This window comes from Myxocyprinus asiaticus, chromosome 5, assembly GCF_019703515.2.
Source record: "Myxocyprinus asiaticus isolate MX2 ecotype Aquarium Trade chromosome 5, UBuf_Myxa_2, whole genome shotgun sequence".
In the NCBI taxonomy this organism is placed as follows: domain Eukaryota; kingdom Metazoa; phylum Chordata; class Actinopteri; order Cypriniformes; family Catostomidae; genus Myxocyprinus; species Myxocyprinus asiaticus.
The window spans coordinates 259,392-279,718 of NC_059348.1; the positions used below are offsets into that span (position 1 = coordinate 259,392).

At 39.4% G+C, this 20,327-nt stretch overlaps 1 protein-coding gene across 1 annotated transcript in view; it reads right to left on the minus strand.

The window, feature by feature from the left end:
* The window catches only part of LOC127440723 (cadherin-2-like), a 124,653-nt gene extending 105,304 nt beyond the window's left edge, over positions 1-19,349 (minus strand). The window contains exons 1-3 of the mRNA XM_051697499.1: positions 19,302-19,349; positions 15,628-15,788; positions 13,876-13,975 (exon numbers count right to left, since the gene is read on the minus strand). Coding sequence (XP_051553459.1) covers positions 13,876-13,975; positions 15,628-15,666 — 139 coding nt within the window. The 5' untranslated portion in view covers positions 15,667-15,788; positions 19,302-19,349. The remainder of the gene's footprint in view (positions 1-13,875; positions 13,976-15,627; positions 15,789-19,301) is intronic.
* Positions 19,350-20,327: the final 978 nt, after the last annotated feature.

The window sequence follows — 20,327 nt, forward strand, 5'->3', positions numbered from 1 at the left end:
CTGCTGATATCCGATTGTGCAGATAATCACTTTTATTGTCTGATACCGATGTTTGGCTTTGTTTTACAGTGATTGCGTTACACATATTACTAATATAAATTACAATCCTTTTCACAAAAACATTAAGTACAAGTGGCCCCTCAAAATAATAACACGTATATAGTTTGTTAGTATTGCACAATAATTACATATGTGAATACACATTAATAATGTAAAATAAAGCATGATCAGATTAATTTATCTGTACCTCTCACCTATTAAACAAAAGACAATATTTGTCCCTATTTCCACAGAAGTTATAGTAAGTCTATGAACTAACAAAGAGTAGTCAGTTAAATCAGGTGAATGTCATAATGCATAATGTGATGTTTGTCAGTACATAGAGATCTTATCATAACTGCATATTAAAAATACCCTTAGTATGAGGTCTCTTCATGTGCTGAGAAGACCTCTAAAAATTCTTTATTCTACACGTTCTTCCATCTCATCAAGTGCCAGGTATTTTTCTTCCTCTCTGCTGACGGCCACTTACTGAAAGCGCTCTATTATCAGCTCTGTGAGATTAATAACCACCTCTCTGTGATAAATAATTGGAAAGATTAGATAACCCGTTATTTGTGAAACTAACCAGTCGGCCGTTACATTCTCCAGTGACACATGGACAAACGAGCAGCAGATATCTTCAGAGCGACTCTGCAGTTAAACAGTCGCAATGAGCACATAAACCTGGAATGCGACTACAACAAACTGCTGCAGAAATAACTTCATGTCCTTTATTTACGGACAGAACTGGACTGCAGCACCAATTAAACATCCAGCTGCAGACAGGACTACACGTGCCCAGCGATATTCCCACACTAACTAATAAACCTGCAAAAGCAGCCTGTGACTCATTAAAAACAGTGAGAACTATAAAGAAATATAGGAAAACTCTATAGTTTCTTATTCATCAAGTCATTGGGTTGTCTTGATATCAAAAAAGTATTTTTTATAACCTGTAACCGCATTTTTACTAGTAAAATTTCACAACGATCTGCCATTCACTCCAGTTCATAATGCAATTACCGATATATATAATTCATTTATTATTCAAATTCAGAATACACACATCAGCTAGTAATCAGCTACTTAATTTTTGATCCCAATCATTTCGTTTTCACTAGTAGCAATGTTCATTTCAGATATCTGTAATGTGATTGTAAGAAAGCCTCTCACATTATTTGTAATTACTCGTCAGTTTAATGATATCTGAAATTAACATTAACACTAATGAAAACCAAATTCCAATCCAGATATCATAAATTCGATTTTATTAGTTTTAATTCAATTGTTGATATCATAATATTTGTACAAGTAACCATGTAATTATTGATGTTATAAATTATCATTTCTACCAGTAAGAAGTACTTTGCTGATATGTTAAAATGGAATTTCAACAAGTACAGATCATTGTGAAATTCTGCTAGTGAAAATGCAGTTAATAACGCAAGCCCCTTCAACATTTAATCATGTTATATATATATCTATGATTCAATCTTCACTAGTTAAAATTCGAATTCCTTAAATCAGCAATGGAATTACTATAAGAGAAAATGCTAATTTCTGAAATGAGTAATTCGATTTTTCACTAGTAAAAATGTTCATTCTTAATATTAAAAAAATGAAGTCATTACTCATGGAGATACCCATTGACATCAAAAATGCTATTTTAACTAGTAAAAAACTATTTTTTAATATCTGTAACTGCATTATTCACTAGTAGAACTTCACAATGATCTGTCATTCCCTCCTGTTCAAAGTGCGACTGCAAATTATTAATCTCTCACTAGTTTAAATTCCAGTTACATAAATCAGCTATGTACTATTTTCTAATAAAAATGTATCATTTTCAATAACAATAACTACATTGTTACAAGTGCAAATGTCCATTCCTGATATCAAAAATTTCATTACAACTGGTAAAAATGCTACTTCTAAATATCTGTGTATTTTAACATGTTAGATTTGATATTTCAAATATCTGTAAATGGATTTCAGATATCACTCATTTAAAGAGTGAAGGCTTTACAATCACATTACAGATATCAAATATTAACATTGCCACTACTGTAAACCAAATGACAGATGCAAAAATGATAATCTTTACTAGTTGTATTCAGTTGTTGATATCAGGAAAGGTAATATGCACTAGTAATAATGTAATTATTAAAATGATCATTTTTACTAGTAAGTACATAGCTGATGTTTATTTGGAATTTTAACTAGTAAGACATTGATTATACTGTAGATAACTGTAATTGTGTTTTGAACAGGAGTGAATGACAGATCATTGTGACATTTATATAGTGAAAATGCAGTTACATATATTAAAAATGATGGCTCTTACTAGTTTTTTAATGTCAGTGTGTATTTCCATGAGTAATGACATAATTTCTATATCAAGAATTAAAAATTTTACTAGTGAAAACCTAATTACTCCTTTCAGAAATTAGCATTTTCACTTGTAGTAATTCCATTACTGATTTAAGGAACTAGCATTTTAACTAGTGAAATTAGAATTATAGATATCTATAATCCATATCCTGCACGTTAATTTGGTCTTGCCTTCATTTTACATGTTTCTCTCTCTCTGACCGATGTGCTCTCTCAAAGACATGCATTGTACACACTGTAAAATATAAATGTATTTTTACAGAGAAAATACAGTTTAACATTCATTACCATTTTTCAATAAAATTGTGAAATTCCCCTAAAATACATTTATTCATACCAAATTTACATTTTCCCTGTACAAAAACAGGCATTCTCCTTTAAATGAAGGTAAACCTCATGTTTTTCACATGTGAAAATGTAATTTTAAACTGAGATGTCTTTAAAAAATAAAGTTGAAGTCAAAAGTTTACATACACCTTAGCCAAATACATTTAAACTCAGTTTTTCACAATTCCTGACATTTAATCGTAGAAAACATTCCCTGTCTTAGGTCAGTTAGGATCACTACTTTATTTTAAGAATGTAAATGTAAAGGTTGAAAGAACTGTCAGTCGCGTGATGCCATGCGAGGGTTGGACGTGTGACCGGTGAGCTCTGCGCACTTTGCTAGTTTTAATACTTTTTATGTCATAAACCGGTGAGATTCGATTCACCCTGATTCTTAACTGTTTTATGAAGACAATATGTCAAAGAATTCAAAATCCTTGGGTTCTGGAAATATTAAAAGACACTTACGTGCTCAAGCTCATACCTCAGACAGGGCCACAGACCAGGGACTCAATTTGGATGGTGCGGCGGGAGAAATTAATGTCTGCAAAGCTGGCAAAGGTCGTCGCAGACTTGGAGGATCTGGCTGTAATACGTCGATCGATCACTTCCATGGAGATGAAATTCTCCGAGTTGTTTACAAGATTGTCGGACGTCAAGAAACAGATAAATTATCTGGAGTCATCGGAGAGGGAATTAGCTGCTAACCCACTAGCGACCAAGACTGACTTGCAGAACATTTGGGAAAAATTTTAGGATTTGGAGAATCGTAATCGACGAAACAACGTCCGAATTGTTGGAATTCCTGAGCATGAGGAAGGCAGAGATATGGTGAAATTCCTAGATGAGCTCTTCCCGAGTCTGCTCGACATAACAGGCCATGAGCTGGAAATCGAGCAAGCTCACAGGGTCCCGGTTCGGAGATCGGCTGAGGGAGACAGGCCCTGATCAATTCTGGCCAAATTTCTGAGATCATCCAATAAAGATCTCGTGTTACGCGAGGCGAGGAGTAAAGGAAAGCTTTCTTGGAAGAATCACAACATTTTCTTGTTCCCAGATTTTGCGAATTTGACAAGAGAGAAACGTGATAGATTCTTACATCAATGGAAGATCGTGTTTGCTCTGATGTTTCCGGCCAAACTGAGAATAGATGCTAAGGATGGCTGTAGAGAATTTACATGCCCAGAGCAAGCATTGTCCTTCATAAAAACATTGGAGTGAGTAAGCCATTTGGTGATTTTCATGTTGCTGTTTAGTGGGCCTAACTCACTGAACATACACTTGACTGCCCGAGAAAGCTGGGCGCCTTCTTTGTTTCTTTTTGTGCTGGTTCCGCCTAGCGGCTGGAGTTTGTTTTGTGTAATATCATATCTCCAGGACAGTTGGTTGATAAATATGCACGTTTTTGGTGCTTATGCCTCCTGTGGCGTGGAGTTTGTTTTGTGGAACATCTCTTGCAGGACATTGGAGTGATTGCGTCTTTTGTTGCACTCATTTATCTGCCGAATGGGCTGGCTTACTGAACATTTCTTTCACTGTCCGAGGAAACTGAACTTTATTTTTTTTTATGCCGATTCCACTAGACACTGGAGCTTGTTCTGTGGAGGAACACAAATTCGGGACAGTTATGTGGACTAACCTAGCACGTTTTTCTTTTTCTGTTTGTTTGGTTCGGGGGGAGGTTTGGGGTTTGATTGTTACACTAATGTTGGAATGTGGTCTTTATAATATTGTTTTTGACACAATCTATTTTTTCTAATATGTCAAATGTTAATATGAGTGGATTATCTCTCTCCATCTGGAATGTGAATGGGTTGGGGCAGCCCATAAAAAGAAAGAAGGTTATTACATTTCTTAAACGTAAGAAATATGAAAGAGCCCCTCCCTGGTTTTATATTGAACAGGAAGTTCTTGCCCCTATTTTGCCAGTGCAAAGCCTTTCTATTAAACTAACCAGAGAAGTTAAGTCACACCCCGTTATCTTGCATTTGCACGCAGTATGGACAAAGGTGTCCAGAGTGTTTAATTCGGACATTTATATAAATTTTGCCTCCAGCATATGGCTGAACCCTAAATTATGTATAAGTCCCCTTTCTGCTGGACAGAGTGGATTGTGAGAGGGGTTACTATACTCGGTGACCTATATGAGAGTGGAGTGTTGAGATTTTTTGAGAATTTGGTTCAACATTTTGGAATTCCCAGATCTCAGTTTTATAGGTATTTACAGCTGCGCCACCTGCTCTGTATTGTTTTTGGGAGTAGCACACACCCCCCTAAAGCGGCAGATACTCTGGTAGAGGTGATTACTGCTTTTGGAAAAGGTCATGAGGCATCAGTGTATTACTCGCTGCTAATTCAGAGTCTGCGAGACAGAGCTTCAACTTCTCTCAAGAGATTATGGGAGAAAGATTCATATTTGATATTGGAGGAGGGAGTGTGGGCTAGGATTAAAAAAATGTCAAGTCTGCATCTAGAGATGCAAGGGTGTGCCTTATGCTATTCAAGATTTTACATTTTATTGGACACCCTCTAGATTGTATAGGCTTGGTCTTAAAGGCACACCCACCTGCTGGCGATGCCAATCAGAAATTGGAGACACAAACCATGTCTTTTGGGGGTGTGTTAAGATTTAAGATTTTTGGTTGAAGGTTCAGAGTTTTTGTGCGATGGTTTGGGCACTCAAATTTTACTTTGCCCCAGACTTTGTATTTTGGGTGATGGGATGGTCATACATTTGGGGGACAAACATATAAAAAATTAAGTTCTGGCCAGTATTATGTTTGGCAGACAAATTATTTTAAGGGGTTTGAAGTCGGATGGAGCACCATAATTTCCAGAGTTGTGTGCGGAGATGGGAAGGGTGGCAGCTTTCGAGGAGGCAGCAAATAGAAGGCTGGGGTTTGGGGATTTGTTTGTCAGAAAATGAGGTAATTATTTAGCGGTTTTGGGGGACTCTCGGGGAAGGGATGGAGAGAGAGAAGTCTATTTTAATTTCTTATGTTTATTATATATTTAATTTGTGTGTGTGTGTGTGTTATTTTATGTGACCACAGGGGTGTTCATTGGGGGTTAGGGTGGGGTTGGTTATTGGGGAGGGATATTAGTGGGGGTTAAATGTTAATTACAAAAAAGAATGTGAAATGTCATAATAATAGTAGAGATAATGATTTATTTCAGCTTTTATTTCTTTCATCACATTCCCAGTGGGTCAGAAGTTTACATACACTTTGTTAGTATTTAGTAGTGTAACGGTAGGTCAAGTTAGGTCGAGTTAGTGTTAGGTAGGTCGAGCAGGACCGGTTACAGTGGTGCCGTGACCCGGATGGGAGTGAGGTTTAGGGGGGTGAGTGTAACAGTAGCCAGCTGGTAGGTAGCTGTGCAGCGTGTAACCTCACTCCCCTGGCCTCTAGAGGCACACTAGCAACTAAACCTAAAGGCTGTAGCCTTTAGCCTCCTTGTTAGTGCACCCACCACCCACACCGGAGATATCGGTTCGAATCCCGTTCGGAGTGGGTCAAGCAGGACCGGTCACAGTGGTGCTGTGACCTGGATGGGTGTGAGGTTTAGGGGGGTGAGTGTACCAGTAGCCAGCTGGTAGGTAGTTGTGCAGTGTGTAAACCTCACTCCCCTGGCCTCTAGAGGTGCACTAGCGACTAACGCATCCAGTTCGGAGTGGATCGAGCAGGACCGGTTGGGATATTGTTCTTCGGCTTACAAGCCTCACCCTTTATTCTCCAAACATAACAATGGTCTTTATGGCCAAACTGTTATATTTTTGTCTCATCAGACTAAAGGACATTTCTCCAAAAAGTAAGATCTTTGTCCTCATGTGCACTTGCAAACTGTAGTCTGGCTTTTTATGGTGGTTTTGGAGCAGTGAATTCTTCCTTGCTGAGCAGCCTTTCAAGTTATGTCAATATAAAACTCGTTTTACTGTGGATATAGATGCTTGCCTACCTGTTTCCTCCAGCATCTTCACAAGGTCCTTTGCTGTTGTTCTGAGATTGAAACTAACTAGCTCCTTTGGAGTCAGCAGACGCTGAAGTCTCTGCAAGCCACTCACGACAGGTAACGCTCTGCAGAGAGTGGAGACTCCACCCCCACGTAGTCCAGCTGATAAGGGAGATATTTGGGGAGGCGCAGGTGGACATGTTCGCCTCCCGAGAGTCCTCTCACTGCCCCCTTTGGTACTCCCTGTCCGAGGCTCCCCTCGGCACAGATGTGCTGGGCCTCATGTATTCAGATAGAAGACAAAGGCAGGCCTAACACAGTCGTAAAACCTAACTCAGGCCCCCACATACCAAGTCGTAAATCTTACTGATAAAAACCACGCCAAAATCAAACAAAGGTAGTCCAAAACAGACTACAAATCCCATGAAGCCTTGCTCACTAAAGGATCGAACTCTCAACTCCTATTGGATGAGGCACATAACAGAACGTCCCTCAACCATGACATCATCAGGAGTAGAAATACCTCTGAAATGCTTCCGGGATTTGCTTCCAGCAACTTTGCTCGCCGTGTATAGACACAGCTCATTGCTGCTCTCGGGTGCAGTCTCGTGGCACAAGGAAGTAACGTCCGACTTGAAACTGTGGCCATACAATCTCCATCTCACTGGACGAGTTGAGATTACTCTGTGTTCCACCGAACACTCTAACGAATCTGAAGGTGACCGCTGAGCAATCTGCATCTTCATCCGTTTGCCTGCAGAAGTGAAGAGATTAAAGATTTCTCTTCCATCTTCAATCAAGTCGACGTTTCTGATTTCTCCGCCAGCCCGCCGAGAATCAGCAGCCGTACCGCTCGCCGACAGAGCGAGGAAACGGCCTCCCGTCATCACCCAAGCCTCGAGGAACCGAGTCTGAGTTAAAGGACGGATGAACACACATTCCACCTGCATCCTCATGCGATTCAAGTAAGAGGTTTACGTCTGGGCAGAGATAGAATATTATAGTGTGTTATTCTTGTGTTTCAAGGTTTTTGCTTGTACAGTTTACGGACCGCCATGTCCGCTCATTATTAATACTCAGGGTATTAATTATCACAAATTTGATTTGCTGTATTGTGGTCCAACCACAGTGGGCTGTTGTGCATTTCCACCATCGCGGGGGAGACCGGCAAACTGAGTTTATCCATTAAAGAATCAAAGAACGTGTGATTGTTTACGAGCTGTCCACCGTGTCTCTGAGTGATAAACTAACAGCTGCTTTCTCTCCCACGATCTCGAAATCGGCTTTGGGGCCATCACTTAATTCTCTCTCTCTCTCTCTCTCTCTCTCTCATACTAACCACACACACACACATACACACACACACACGTGACCCCTCAAAAACATTCTGGCACACATTTTTGGCTCGTAGATAGCTTCGTGATAAAGCTCAGCTTTGTCTCTAAGCTATCGTACAAGTGGATACACGCGGTAACTGGTAGACGCAATTGACTGGTTTCGCTCTGCCCACATTCGCGGCCATATTCCCTGGCCGGAAGTCTCGCATGACATACTCTCCACGAGAGTCACATCCGCCATTTTGTGTGCGTCCCTCCTTACACACACACACACTCGCTCTTACACACACACACACACACACACACACCCTCATGTGTTATAAGATTATTTTGATTTCTATATCTAATCATATCACTGTTTAGTTTGTAGATGTAAGTTTAAGTAAGTTTATTGACTGCATTGTATTAATTATTAATTGATATTACTGCATAAATAAACTTTGTTATATTACAAAGAGAAGTGTTTTGGTTTGTTTTGCATACACCTGTGTCATGCTGAATGATGTCAGTGCTCGGATTCAAGCCTTCATTTATTGTTTTTTTCCCGAAAACCGATATTCTTCGGATGTCGATTTTACTAAGAAAACAATCTAATATTGAGACTGTTATGCTATCTGGTTATTAGTCCCTGATTCCAGGGTGGTGCCCCATCAATGTTAATCCTTATTAATATTCTATTGATTTTTAATAATTGATAATTATCTTTGATGATTGTTAAATTTGAATGATCAATAAGCTAGTGTTAATTTTAATGAATGTTTCATCGATGTTAACAATTAACGATTATCTTTGATAATTGTTGATTTAAAGGATTAGAAAAAGCTAACATTGATTCTCATCAATGTTCTATTGACTTTAATAATTAATAATTGTCTTTGATAATTATTAATTATTGCTAATAACCAAACCCGCTCCTAAACGTAGCACACTACATTTACTGGAGCCCCATATGAGGTTTTAATGAGTTAGATTCAATTAATTAATTTAAATATTAATTAATAACTAAAGAAATAGTTATTAATTATTTCTGATAGTAAAACTAATCTAAACAACCAGTAAAGCCCTACAGATGCCTTGGCACACAGCTGACCTCGGGGTCTGCGCAAGTTCGCATTTCCCCCAGTGACAGTAGCCCCTCCCTGGCGTATTCCCCTGAGGCAGGACCTTCTCACTCAGGGGCAGGGCACGATCCGGCATCCACGGCCAGACCTCTGGAACCTCCATGTCTGGCTCCTGGACGGGTTGCGGAAGACCTAGCAGGCCTTTCACCAGCGATGAGAGACATGATTACTCAGGCCAGAGCCCCCTCCACTAGGCGGTTGTACACTCTGAAGTGCCGTCTTTACACAAACTGGTGTTCTTCCCGTGGGGAAGATCCACAGAGGTGCGCGGTCGGGTCTGTATTGTCCTTTTTACAGGAGGGGCTGTAGAGATGGCTGTCTCCCTCCACCCTGAAAGTGTATGTGGCTGCCATAGCAGCATCTCACGATACAATGGATGGGAGACCCTTGCGGCAGCACGACCTGCGCATGATTCCCTCTTGGGATCTCTCTGTGGTCCTGTTGGCCTTACAGAGAGCCCCGTTTGAGCCCCTGGAGGAGGCTGAGCTCAGCACTCTTTCGCTGAGGACGGCCCTTCTGGTAATGCTCACCTCTATCAAGAGGGATGGGGACCTGCAGGCGGTCTCTGTCACCTGTAGTGATCTGTAGTGCACTCCCTCCAAGAAAGGGCGAGCACTTCCCCAGCGCTATTCTATCAGGTGCTCGGCGGGAAATTGCTTAATACAGAAATCAGGAAAGGCCACCGCCTGTAGCCTCCACTGGTAAGTGCTCTCCTCCCACCCTTAACGGGACTAGGGAGGTGCCTTACCTGACACGCTGGAAGGTCACAACGTGGTCGAGCGCTTGCTGTGAGGCACGAAGCACCTCGCCCGTCTGCTCCGCCATAGCTCGTGACACGGTTCAGCACCTCTGGCGTTTAGTATAGGGAACCCTAGTGTCACTACATCGACACAATGTCGAGTGAGTTACAGGTAGGGAACATCTTAGTTACTGATGTAACCTCCGTTCCCTGATGGAGGGAACGAGACATTGTGTCTCTCCTGCCACAGCACTGAACCGTCCGCTGACATGGCCGGGACACTCTCTCGGCTCCTCAGCACAAATCTGAATGAGTGGTGCACACCGTCTCCTTTTATACCCGTACGTCCAGGGCAGAGAGCAGCATGCAAATTCCACTCGCCAATTCTCATTGGCCTTTTCTGAATAAATTAGAGGTGACTGGTGCTCTCAAGAGCGAACCCCTAGTGTCACTACATCGACACAACGTCTCGTTCCCTCCATCAGGGAACAGAGATTACATCAGTAACCAAGACATTTTAATGACTTCAACCTAATTGTATGTAAATTGTATGTGTTTATTTAAAAAATATTTTTTGGTTTTATTGAACTCATTTGGGTCCTCACCTCTCTGCAACTGCACAAACCATGAGAGTTATGTACAATGGGGTGTTCTATGCTATATTTTATGTAGTTTAGTAAATGTTTATTACATCATTTTTGTGTCAAATGTGTTACCGGGATGGTGTTTTATGTTTGTGTGAGTAACACTGTGCACTGCCTATGCATGCGTATTAATTTGATTATTGTTCTTGGAAAGGTCACTCTTGATGAACTTTAAATCATCATGATCATGTGGCTTTTTGTAGTTACAGTGTTTAACAATAATGATTAAAAAAAGCAGATAAAGTGAAAAACAGATATTTGTAATTTCATATAGAGTATAATCATATATTGTAATCATATATTACGTTTTTAACATTTAATAATATAAACGGTAGTGAACTGTAAATTTATGGTATTTTGCCATGGATTTTTTCCAGCATGCTTTGCATGAGAATTAATGGGAAGAGTAAATGTTCAAATTAAGAGCAATTTTATGTGTTTTTGTGCAAGATGATTAAAGTGGGGGATTTGTAAGTAATCAATGTTCTGTTCTGTTCTGTTGAGATTTAGAAGAGTTTCTGTAATGGAGTTTTGGTGGTTACACTGTGGCGTAAGATCAAGCCTGAGCTTAAAACCTCCTGAAACCTCCAGGTCTATGCTCCAACTCACTCTCTGTGATCTATGAACAAGCAGTGCCTGGTTGTCCCATTACAAAGAGGCTCAAAGTCTATTTCACGATCGTTCACTTTCTCTGTTCCACTGTGGTGGAATGAGCTTCCAACGTCCACACAATCTGCTGATATCATCTCAACATTCAATGACCAGCTGAAAACACATCTGTTCCACGAGCACTTAACCAATCCACACTAACTTAACTTGCACTTACTGTACACAAAAACAAAATAAATAAAATGTTTTTTAAAAAATACTTCAGTCTCTTTCTGTCTCTTTCAGCCACCTTGAGAGCTTGGCAGTACAACCCTGTAGATGTTGTTTGAACTTTGTATGACAAATTGCTTGCCATGTTCCTCATTTGTAAGTTGCTTTGGATAAATGACAATGTAAATGAAAAGTTTCTAAGTCTTACAACATTAAGTCTAAATTAATTAAAAATGCATAGTGGAGTAAACACTTTAACTCTTAGTGTTAAACAACTGAAATGTATTTGTTGGCGAGGCACAGTAATTACAGTGAAAACTTTGTTTTTTTAATGAATGGTCTACAAATGTTCAGTCAAAACAATCATTTCATTTTATAGTTGAAACATGTTCTTTCAATTACATTTTAAACATGTCATTTCAACTTACAGTGTCAACACGATATCTGAAATGACTATTTAAGCATTTTATTTTAGTTTATGTTTGAAACACCTATTTCATTTTGCAGTCTAAAAATGTTAATTCACTTTACGGTCTAAAACTGTCATTTCAGTTTATAGTAAACATTTGGCACCCTAAGCTGCCATGCATTTACCACTATTTTACGTTGGTTTTTTATACTACAGTCATCATTGTTACAGCATGTGAATCCAGCAGAAGTCTGAAACATTATGAAAATGCTGTTACGAATGAGCTCTCGCACATTTGAGCTTCAGACCGGTTTCTGGGAGTACTCTAATCAAAAGCAGAGATGACTGTTTGCCCAGAGGATTTGGGTCATAATTCAGTCAAGTGAACAACATTCATTATTATTTTGGTAGTGTTGGATTAGTGTCTACATTCTCAACACTTGTTACTTGATATCATCCAAGTTTTACAATGCACCTAAGGCATAAACAGAGGAGGTACAGTATGTTTGGATGGAAGTCGATGGATGGAAAATAATATCCATTTTGCCCACTTTTACATGCATTACCTGAGGAGCAAACATTCACATGACATCATTTTAAAGGGAGGACAGCTGTATCCAAAAGATTCAAGCAGCATCTTTAATAACTGGAACTGGACAGTGTGTACACGGCATTGCACAACTCATCCAGACTTCATGATTTAATAATAACTCAGAATCAAAACTAAATGTCTAAACAAATGCCCAAACAACACAAAGTGCAGTTTGGTTTGCATTAAATTCATATTTTATCTTTCTAGGATTTCACATTTTAGAGCAGAGCTTCAAACAAAGTTGAAGACCATAAAGGAGAGTTGGGCCATGAATTACAATCTAGGCCTATATATCAATCTACAACACCTTCTGGAATATCTTAGGCCTACAACTTTGAAATCCATGTGATTTGTTTACTCGTACTTTTATTTGCATTCACATTTGTCATTGGAATAATCTAATTCACTCTTTTACTGTGGATGAGTATGAAAAAAGCACAAGACATGTAATATACTACATCATGTACACTGTATGAATTTGGACATTTTGCACACCACAACCCCTTTCAAACAAGCCAGAGATTACTCAAGCACAGGACACAGAGGTGTCTGAGATGTCAAAATGCCTTAGAAGCTCATTTGCATATAAATAAGAGATGAGATATTCAAAGCAATAAACATAATTTCAGTCTCATCTGTCTCAATCTATTAGAAACAAACTAGATTTTTCCCCAGATTGGGCAAAAATCGAAAGTCTGATAATTTAGACAAGCAATAGCACAGAAACTGCATGATTTGTGGTCTCATTTATGTCTGTGGCAACAGTGTTTAATACGTAGTGTCAGGGGTTTGTTAAAATCCCAAAGTTTGAGCAAAAGTGACGCTTGCCTTAAATCACACAACTAATCACCATTTTTTCATTTTTTTTCCCTCCCTGACAGCTACACACACACATGAAAGAAACATTTCTTTTTTATCCAATAATTAGAAACCAAACAACTTGGGGGCCTGGGTACCTCAGCAAGTATTGATGCTGACTGTCACCCCTGGAGTCGCAAGTTCGAATCCAGGGCATGCTGAGTGACTTCAGTCAGGTCTCCTAAGCAACCAAATTGGCCCGGTTGCTAGGGAGAGTAGAATCACATGGGGTAACCTCCTCGTGGTCACGATTAGTGGTTCTCACTCTCAATGGGGCATGTGGTAAGTTGTGCGTGGATCGTGGAGAGTAGCATGAGCCTCCACATGCTGTGAGTCTCCGCGGTGTCATGCACAACGAGTCACGTGATAAGATGCACGGATTGACGGTCTCAGAAGCGGAGGCAACTGAGACTTGTCCTCCGCCACCCGGATTGAGGTGCATAACCGCGCCACCACGAGGACCTACTAAGCAGTGGGAATTGGGCATTCCAAATTGGGAGAAAAGGGGATAAAAAATAAATAAATAACAAAATAAACCAAACGACATATTTCTAAAGCCTACTTAACACTACTGCTTCATTACAAACTTGTCACTCATTTGACCCATCACTGCAGCACATGAAACACACAGTCATGTATATTTACCAATGAACACAGGCTGTCCCGGCAGCACATGTTCAGGCATCACTGTGGTGTAAATGTCCTCTGTAAAACCCGGCCTGCACACTGCACTCTCTGTGCCCGTCTGGAAAAACACAAGAATAACTCATCACACACAACACCCCATGGCAAACTGCACATCACGTTATCCACAGTGCTTTTTCTGAGCAAACACTGGGTGCAAAATGATGATTCTGATCGACTGTTTTCTGTTTCTGGTCTTGAGACACGATGTTCAGAAATGAGCGATTCGGACTGAGAACAACAACCATTGAAGTGTTATTTGGAGTTAAATGAATTTCAAGCTCAACTTGTGCAGTTGTCGGCTGTCATAACAACTCAAAGTAGTTAATAATATCAACTCACCATCGCTTCATGTCATCTACACACTCAGGTGAGGCACTGTCAATAAAAAAAATTATTATCTCGACTCCTTAAAGTGACAGCATACAGCCACACGTTTTTTTGACCATTTTTACAAATGTAATACCAGATGTGAGTGAAAACACTGGAGACCGGAAACTGAAAACAGGCGAATAGTGGAACATTTCTGCATTCAGGAAAAAGGTGGACAACAGCAATTGTTTTTATATTCGGATTATGTAGGTAACAGTGCGAAATAGATTACAGGAATATTCTGGGTTCAATACAAGTTAAGCTCAATCGACAGCATTTGTGGCATAATATTGATTACCACAAAAATGTATTGACTCGTTCCTCCTTTTCTTAAAAAAAAACAAAAACAAAAACACAAATGTGTGTTCCAGTGAGACACTTACAATGGAAGTCAATGGGGTCAATAATCAGTAAACATTAAAATACTGTTTCAAAAGTATAGACACAAGACATAAACAATATGTGTGTTAACATGATTTTACTGTGATTAAATCACTTACTAACCACATCTGTGGAAAGTTATAGACAATTTTACAACTTCATTACCATGATGATGTAATGTCATCAAACCTTAAAACGACTGTAAAAATGAAAATGTAATCAACTTTACAGCTCAAATAATACACGAGTTTTAACAGAAGAATTAAAACTTTTATAAAATTATAAGTTTCACATTTTTGTCTTTAAACCCTCTAAAAATTGACCCCATTGTAAGTGTCTCACTGGAACACAGATTGTTTTTTTTTTTTTTTTGAACAAAATTAATTTTTGTGTTAATGAATATTATGCCACACATGCTGTCGACTGAGATTAACTTGTATTGAACCCGGAATATTCAAGCACATTATTAAGGCCCAAACTTCTGGTTAAGAAGTAAGTTGTAAAATAAATATTTACCTCACCACAGTTCCCAACAAAATACTGGTTATTGTTACTCCTGTAAAGTATTAAATTAATCAATATTGTGTACACGGTGAGAGGAGCTAAACTTCCGGTCATTTTCTTGATTTATTGTGATTAGACAGTATAAGTTCCCACAGTTGCACTAACAATCACTGGATTGGGCATTAAGTTGGTTACCATGATACATTTCTGAACGTGAAAAACCTTTAGGGGCCCAAAACTATTTCTGTTTATCTTGTGGATGTGAAAGAATCCATTTTAACGCTGAAGATGAGATAAATATGATATTCCTCGCTGTGTTCGTGACGACATAATCAATAAAACTTCATCCTCGATGTGTAACAGTCACTGCACCAACTAACGGACACACGGCGCTCGAATAAAACCCGACATGAAGTAATCTGCACCGGAACAGTTCAATAGAAACACACACTGTACCTGCGACACTGACAGGAGCAACACGAGAATCAGCAGCATTGATGCGCTAATGTGTGATGATGAAGTCCGTGTTGTCTAAATGGAATATACGAAAGAAAGACAGCCGGCTGTTCGTGTCCACTCGGTTGAGCTGCTGTCTGTCGACTCCTCCGCTGCTGGTACTGAAGTCGAAACTGCCCTCACAGTCAACACACACACACACACACACACACACACACACACAAAACACAGCACAACTGGACAAGTGCATCCTTCTACAATAGGAGAACTTTAGAAAAGAAACTCCTTTCAAACACACTTTTAACACTCATTATTTTATATAATTTGTCAGTGACAAATGAGTATATGCATCACATGAGAATTCTGTCTTTTTTGCCTTGTCATTTCCACCACATCTCAAAATGTTTATTAGTGGGGGATTTTTATGTTGTTGTTTTTATTATTTATGATTAACTATGTGTCAATTTCAATGCCTATTGTTAACCTGACTGTGCTTGTTAACCATTCATATTTTTTCATACATTACATTTATTAGATATTTTAGGTACTGAATAGGCATATTTAATAAGTATATTTGTCACCTCAGATTTAAGAAATTTTAAATGTACCATTTGCTGATTTCAGTACAGTGACACACTTTAAACCTTAAAAAAGAACCCAAAAGTGTCATTAAAATAGACCATGCACCTGGTGCATCATCTTCCTATTTGTTATTTTTTATTTATTTTTTTGTATATTTTTATTTATTTATTTTTAAGGCATACAGTAGATTTAGTTGAGAAACAAGCTGATGTTTTGGTTAAAAATTAACTCATGAACATGTGAAAGTACAGAGCCTTAAGAGGACAGAGCTTAAAATTGACTCGACTTATGGGCTCAACTAGTCAACAATTAAAAATGAGTAGTTCCCCAACCCCTAATACAGGCACTAAGCGTTTGCATCTTGGGGCAGTGAACATTGAGAAATCAACTTTTCTTCACAGCAAGGATCTGGGAAAAAAGAGAAGAAACAGTTATGAAACCTGGCAAAGATATTAGGGGAAGCCCAGCCTGCAGCTAGACACACGTCGTACAAGGAAACACCCTTCATCCAAGCCCAGGAGGTAGGCATGCTCCTGGTCAAATGGACCTTAACCCCCATGGGACAACACAACAGTCTTCAAAAACTCACCATTTCAAGGCATATACCTGCTTTGTTAAGGGGCTCTGACATGCAATATGGTGTCGAGCACAGGCTTCAAAAACCCATGTGTCAGACAAACACAGTGCAGTGTGCGAGGGACAAGCCGAAGGGCAGGACTTGAACTGGTGTGGAGGAGAGAATGCCGTTAAAACGAGGAAGGTGCTTCACGATGCTTTGTGAACTGAAGCACAGTCATAAGTAGTTTTGTGGCTTGTGCAACAAGGTTTGAAAACCTTGACATCATCACCACCACTGAACGTGAACGATAGCAACTCGCCGGAGCAAGCCACAAATCTCCACAGACACACTGAGATGGAGAAGAGGAGAGATGCGAAGCTCAAGCAAGCCACAAAAGGGGACCGTCATCAGTATCTCCGCAGAACGTGATCGTCACTCCTGGGAGGAGTTCCCATAGAGTCAGCCACTGATGCAGCATCAAAGTGTCCAACTGGAAAGGGAACACAATGGTTTGCAAGAGTGACTCCAAAAGTGGAGAACATTTCAACCTCCTTCTCCTTCTTCCTTAGCTCCATCTAGTGGTCATTCTATATATTGATCCCTGCCTTACATAAGATCTCTAGAATTTATAATGTTTATTTTATTAAAAAAGGAACATTAAAACAGTGATTGCCTACTGGGAAAATAAAAGACTAAGCTTAGCTGGTCTCCCAGTCTGGTCAATTGGAATAAATCACTGCTTCTGTTGCAGAAACTTGCACTCCACAAATCTTTAGACTGAGAATGAGAATAAAATTGTTGCACATCAGTCCATCTGCACACAACACTCATAAAAAGGTATGGCTTATTTGGAAGTGTTATTTCTTTCTAGCAACATGAATGTAATGTTTTTTAAAATAATGATGACACTTGCTAGTGTTTTAATTTCTCTTACTGTAGCTCAGAGGTTACAGGAACATCTCTTGCAGAATATTGTCAGCGCGTTGGGAATTTTGCTGCTACTAACATCTTCTGCGGATCTTATTACAAGCAATCAAGACTTATTTGGTGTATCAATGTGCTAGTGGCGTAACAAGGATCTTATGGCCCCAGTGTAAAAAGACTTAATTGCCCCCCATCACCCCCATCTAGCTGTGAACTTAAAATACATGATTTTAACTCAGTATTGCTACTATGTGTCTCAATCAAGTTAAGTTGGCACCTTTTCACAAACTAGAAAAAGTTCAATGTATTTGCTGCAAAAATTCAATTAAATTTCACAAAATAGTAGTATTCTTTCTATTTTTTTAATCTGAAAGGCAACATTTTACTTAATAAATCTAAAATAGACAAATTATAGCACTAGTCCAGCTTATCATCCATACATGTGTTGTCAGTCTATTTATCGCACAATTACAGTGCATCCGGAAAGTATTCACAGCGCTTCACTTTTTCCACATTTTGTTATGTTACAGCCTTATTCCAAAATGGATTAAATTCATTATTTTCCTCAAAATTCTACAAACAATACCCCATAATGACAACGTGAAAGAAGTTTGTTTGAAATCAGCTTTCTTTCTCCTAAGTTTGAGAATAACAGAATGACAGTACACCACATGTTTCCTTAATATCACAGACATTTGCTTGATTCAGCTGAACTTTCATGCTGGAGAATGCGTGAAAATTTCACTGTTCTTCATGCTCTTTCTTAGCGCAATTCTTTGGTGTCACTCACTGTGTTCTGCTCTCATTAAATGATCTGTGTTTCTGGCATTATTGTGTTGGCACTCAGCAACTTTTTATTCTTGGGAGAGATGAGCAGCCATATCACCCTGTAGCTCTAGACTGGTTGCCACTGAAGCTATGCAGGGTTCATCCTGGCTAGTACCAAGACTTCCTGGGGAAAACTCAGGTTACTGCTGGAAGAGGTATTAGTGAGGCCAGCAGGGGGTGCTCATGCCCCAGTATAGTGATGGGGACAAAAATAAAAAAAAAAGGTCCAAGTCTTGACTCTCACTGGTTGTTAAAAATCCCAGCACACTTCTTGTAAAGAGTGGGGGTATAATCCCAGTGTCCTGGCCAAATTTCCCCCATTGGCCCTTCTCAACTATGGCCTCTTATTAATCCCCCTCCATTAATTGTCTCCATGACTCTACTCTCTCCTCCCCACCAATAGATGGTGTGTGGTGAGTGTACTGGTGCATTATGGCTGCCGATGCATCATCTAAGTGGATTCTGCACACTGCTGGTGGTGGTTGAGGAGAGTCCCCTTTTCACTATGTAAAGCACATTGAGTGTAGAAAAGCACTATATAAATGTAACATTCATTCATTCATTCATGATGGAACACAGTGAGGGAGAAAAGAGTGCCGTATGCTGTGGTAAAGTTCAGAACATTTAAAAAAAAAATGTTTTAGCTCAAACAATACAAAATATCACGTTTGATGCAGAGAGGTAGGACCTCTATTTTTTTACAGAGTAAAACAAATGTTATTTATTTAAACAATAAACCAAACATAAAAACTCCCACGAGGGGGAAAACAACAAAAACTACCTCATAGGGGGAAACAGGAATCCAGGAAATGGGCTGGAACAGGGATACAGGACTGACTGGAACACAGAGGATACATGCAAGACTGACGAGAGAACAAGGATACAAGGTTGACAGGATAACAAGACGAACTGGTCCTGGACAGCAAACACGAGGAGACTAAGGGTACGTTTACACGACAACGATGTACTAAAAACGGAAATGTTTTTCCTTTGCGTTTTTGAAAAGTTTCGCGTACAGACGACAACGTTGTCAAAATGATCCCCGTTCACACGGATCCACTAAAACGACTAAAAACGCTGTATTATGCATGCCAGGCCAGTAGTTGGCGATGTCACTTTGTAAAGAAACACTTCGCGCCTGCACACATAAGCATTCTTCCACAGAGCGGTGAATACAAACAATGAAGATGGCGAAAGCATCGAGCAATTTTGTCTGGATGGACGATGAGGTTGCTTTATTACTACTATTACTTTGCTGGAGAAGCGTCAATAAACTCAAACTCTTGAGCAACACAAACAAGTCCTGTAGTCCGCCATTGTAGTTTTTAATGTCTATAGACTGAACTCTCAAGATGATTCAATAAACTCAGCTCATTTTTACCCTCACTTCGTCTCCTGCTTTCTTCTGTATTCCCCCTGCTGACTCTTGGGCTGGCAGGAGAGTAAGTTAACATAAGCTGTTGATGTTGACTGGTTTTGGATATCAGACAGAACTCTGATATATGGATATGTTCTGACAGAGAGAGAGATGTTGTGTACACTGGATCTAACATGCATTTTCACTGGACTAGGGCTGACCCCAACCAAAGATTTCCTAGTCGACTAGTAGTCGTTAGTTTAAGGCATTAGTCGACTAGTTGTCGCACGTTTATAATATAAATTTAATTACGTAAATATATATTTTTGGCGGGGCATCAGAAAATGGTTTGAGTTCCAGGGCTGAGAAAGAACGTCATAAGTAACATTGCTAACACTGTTCTACATTACAGAGAAATACTAAACCATAATAATGAGCCTTTAAAATATA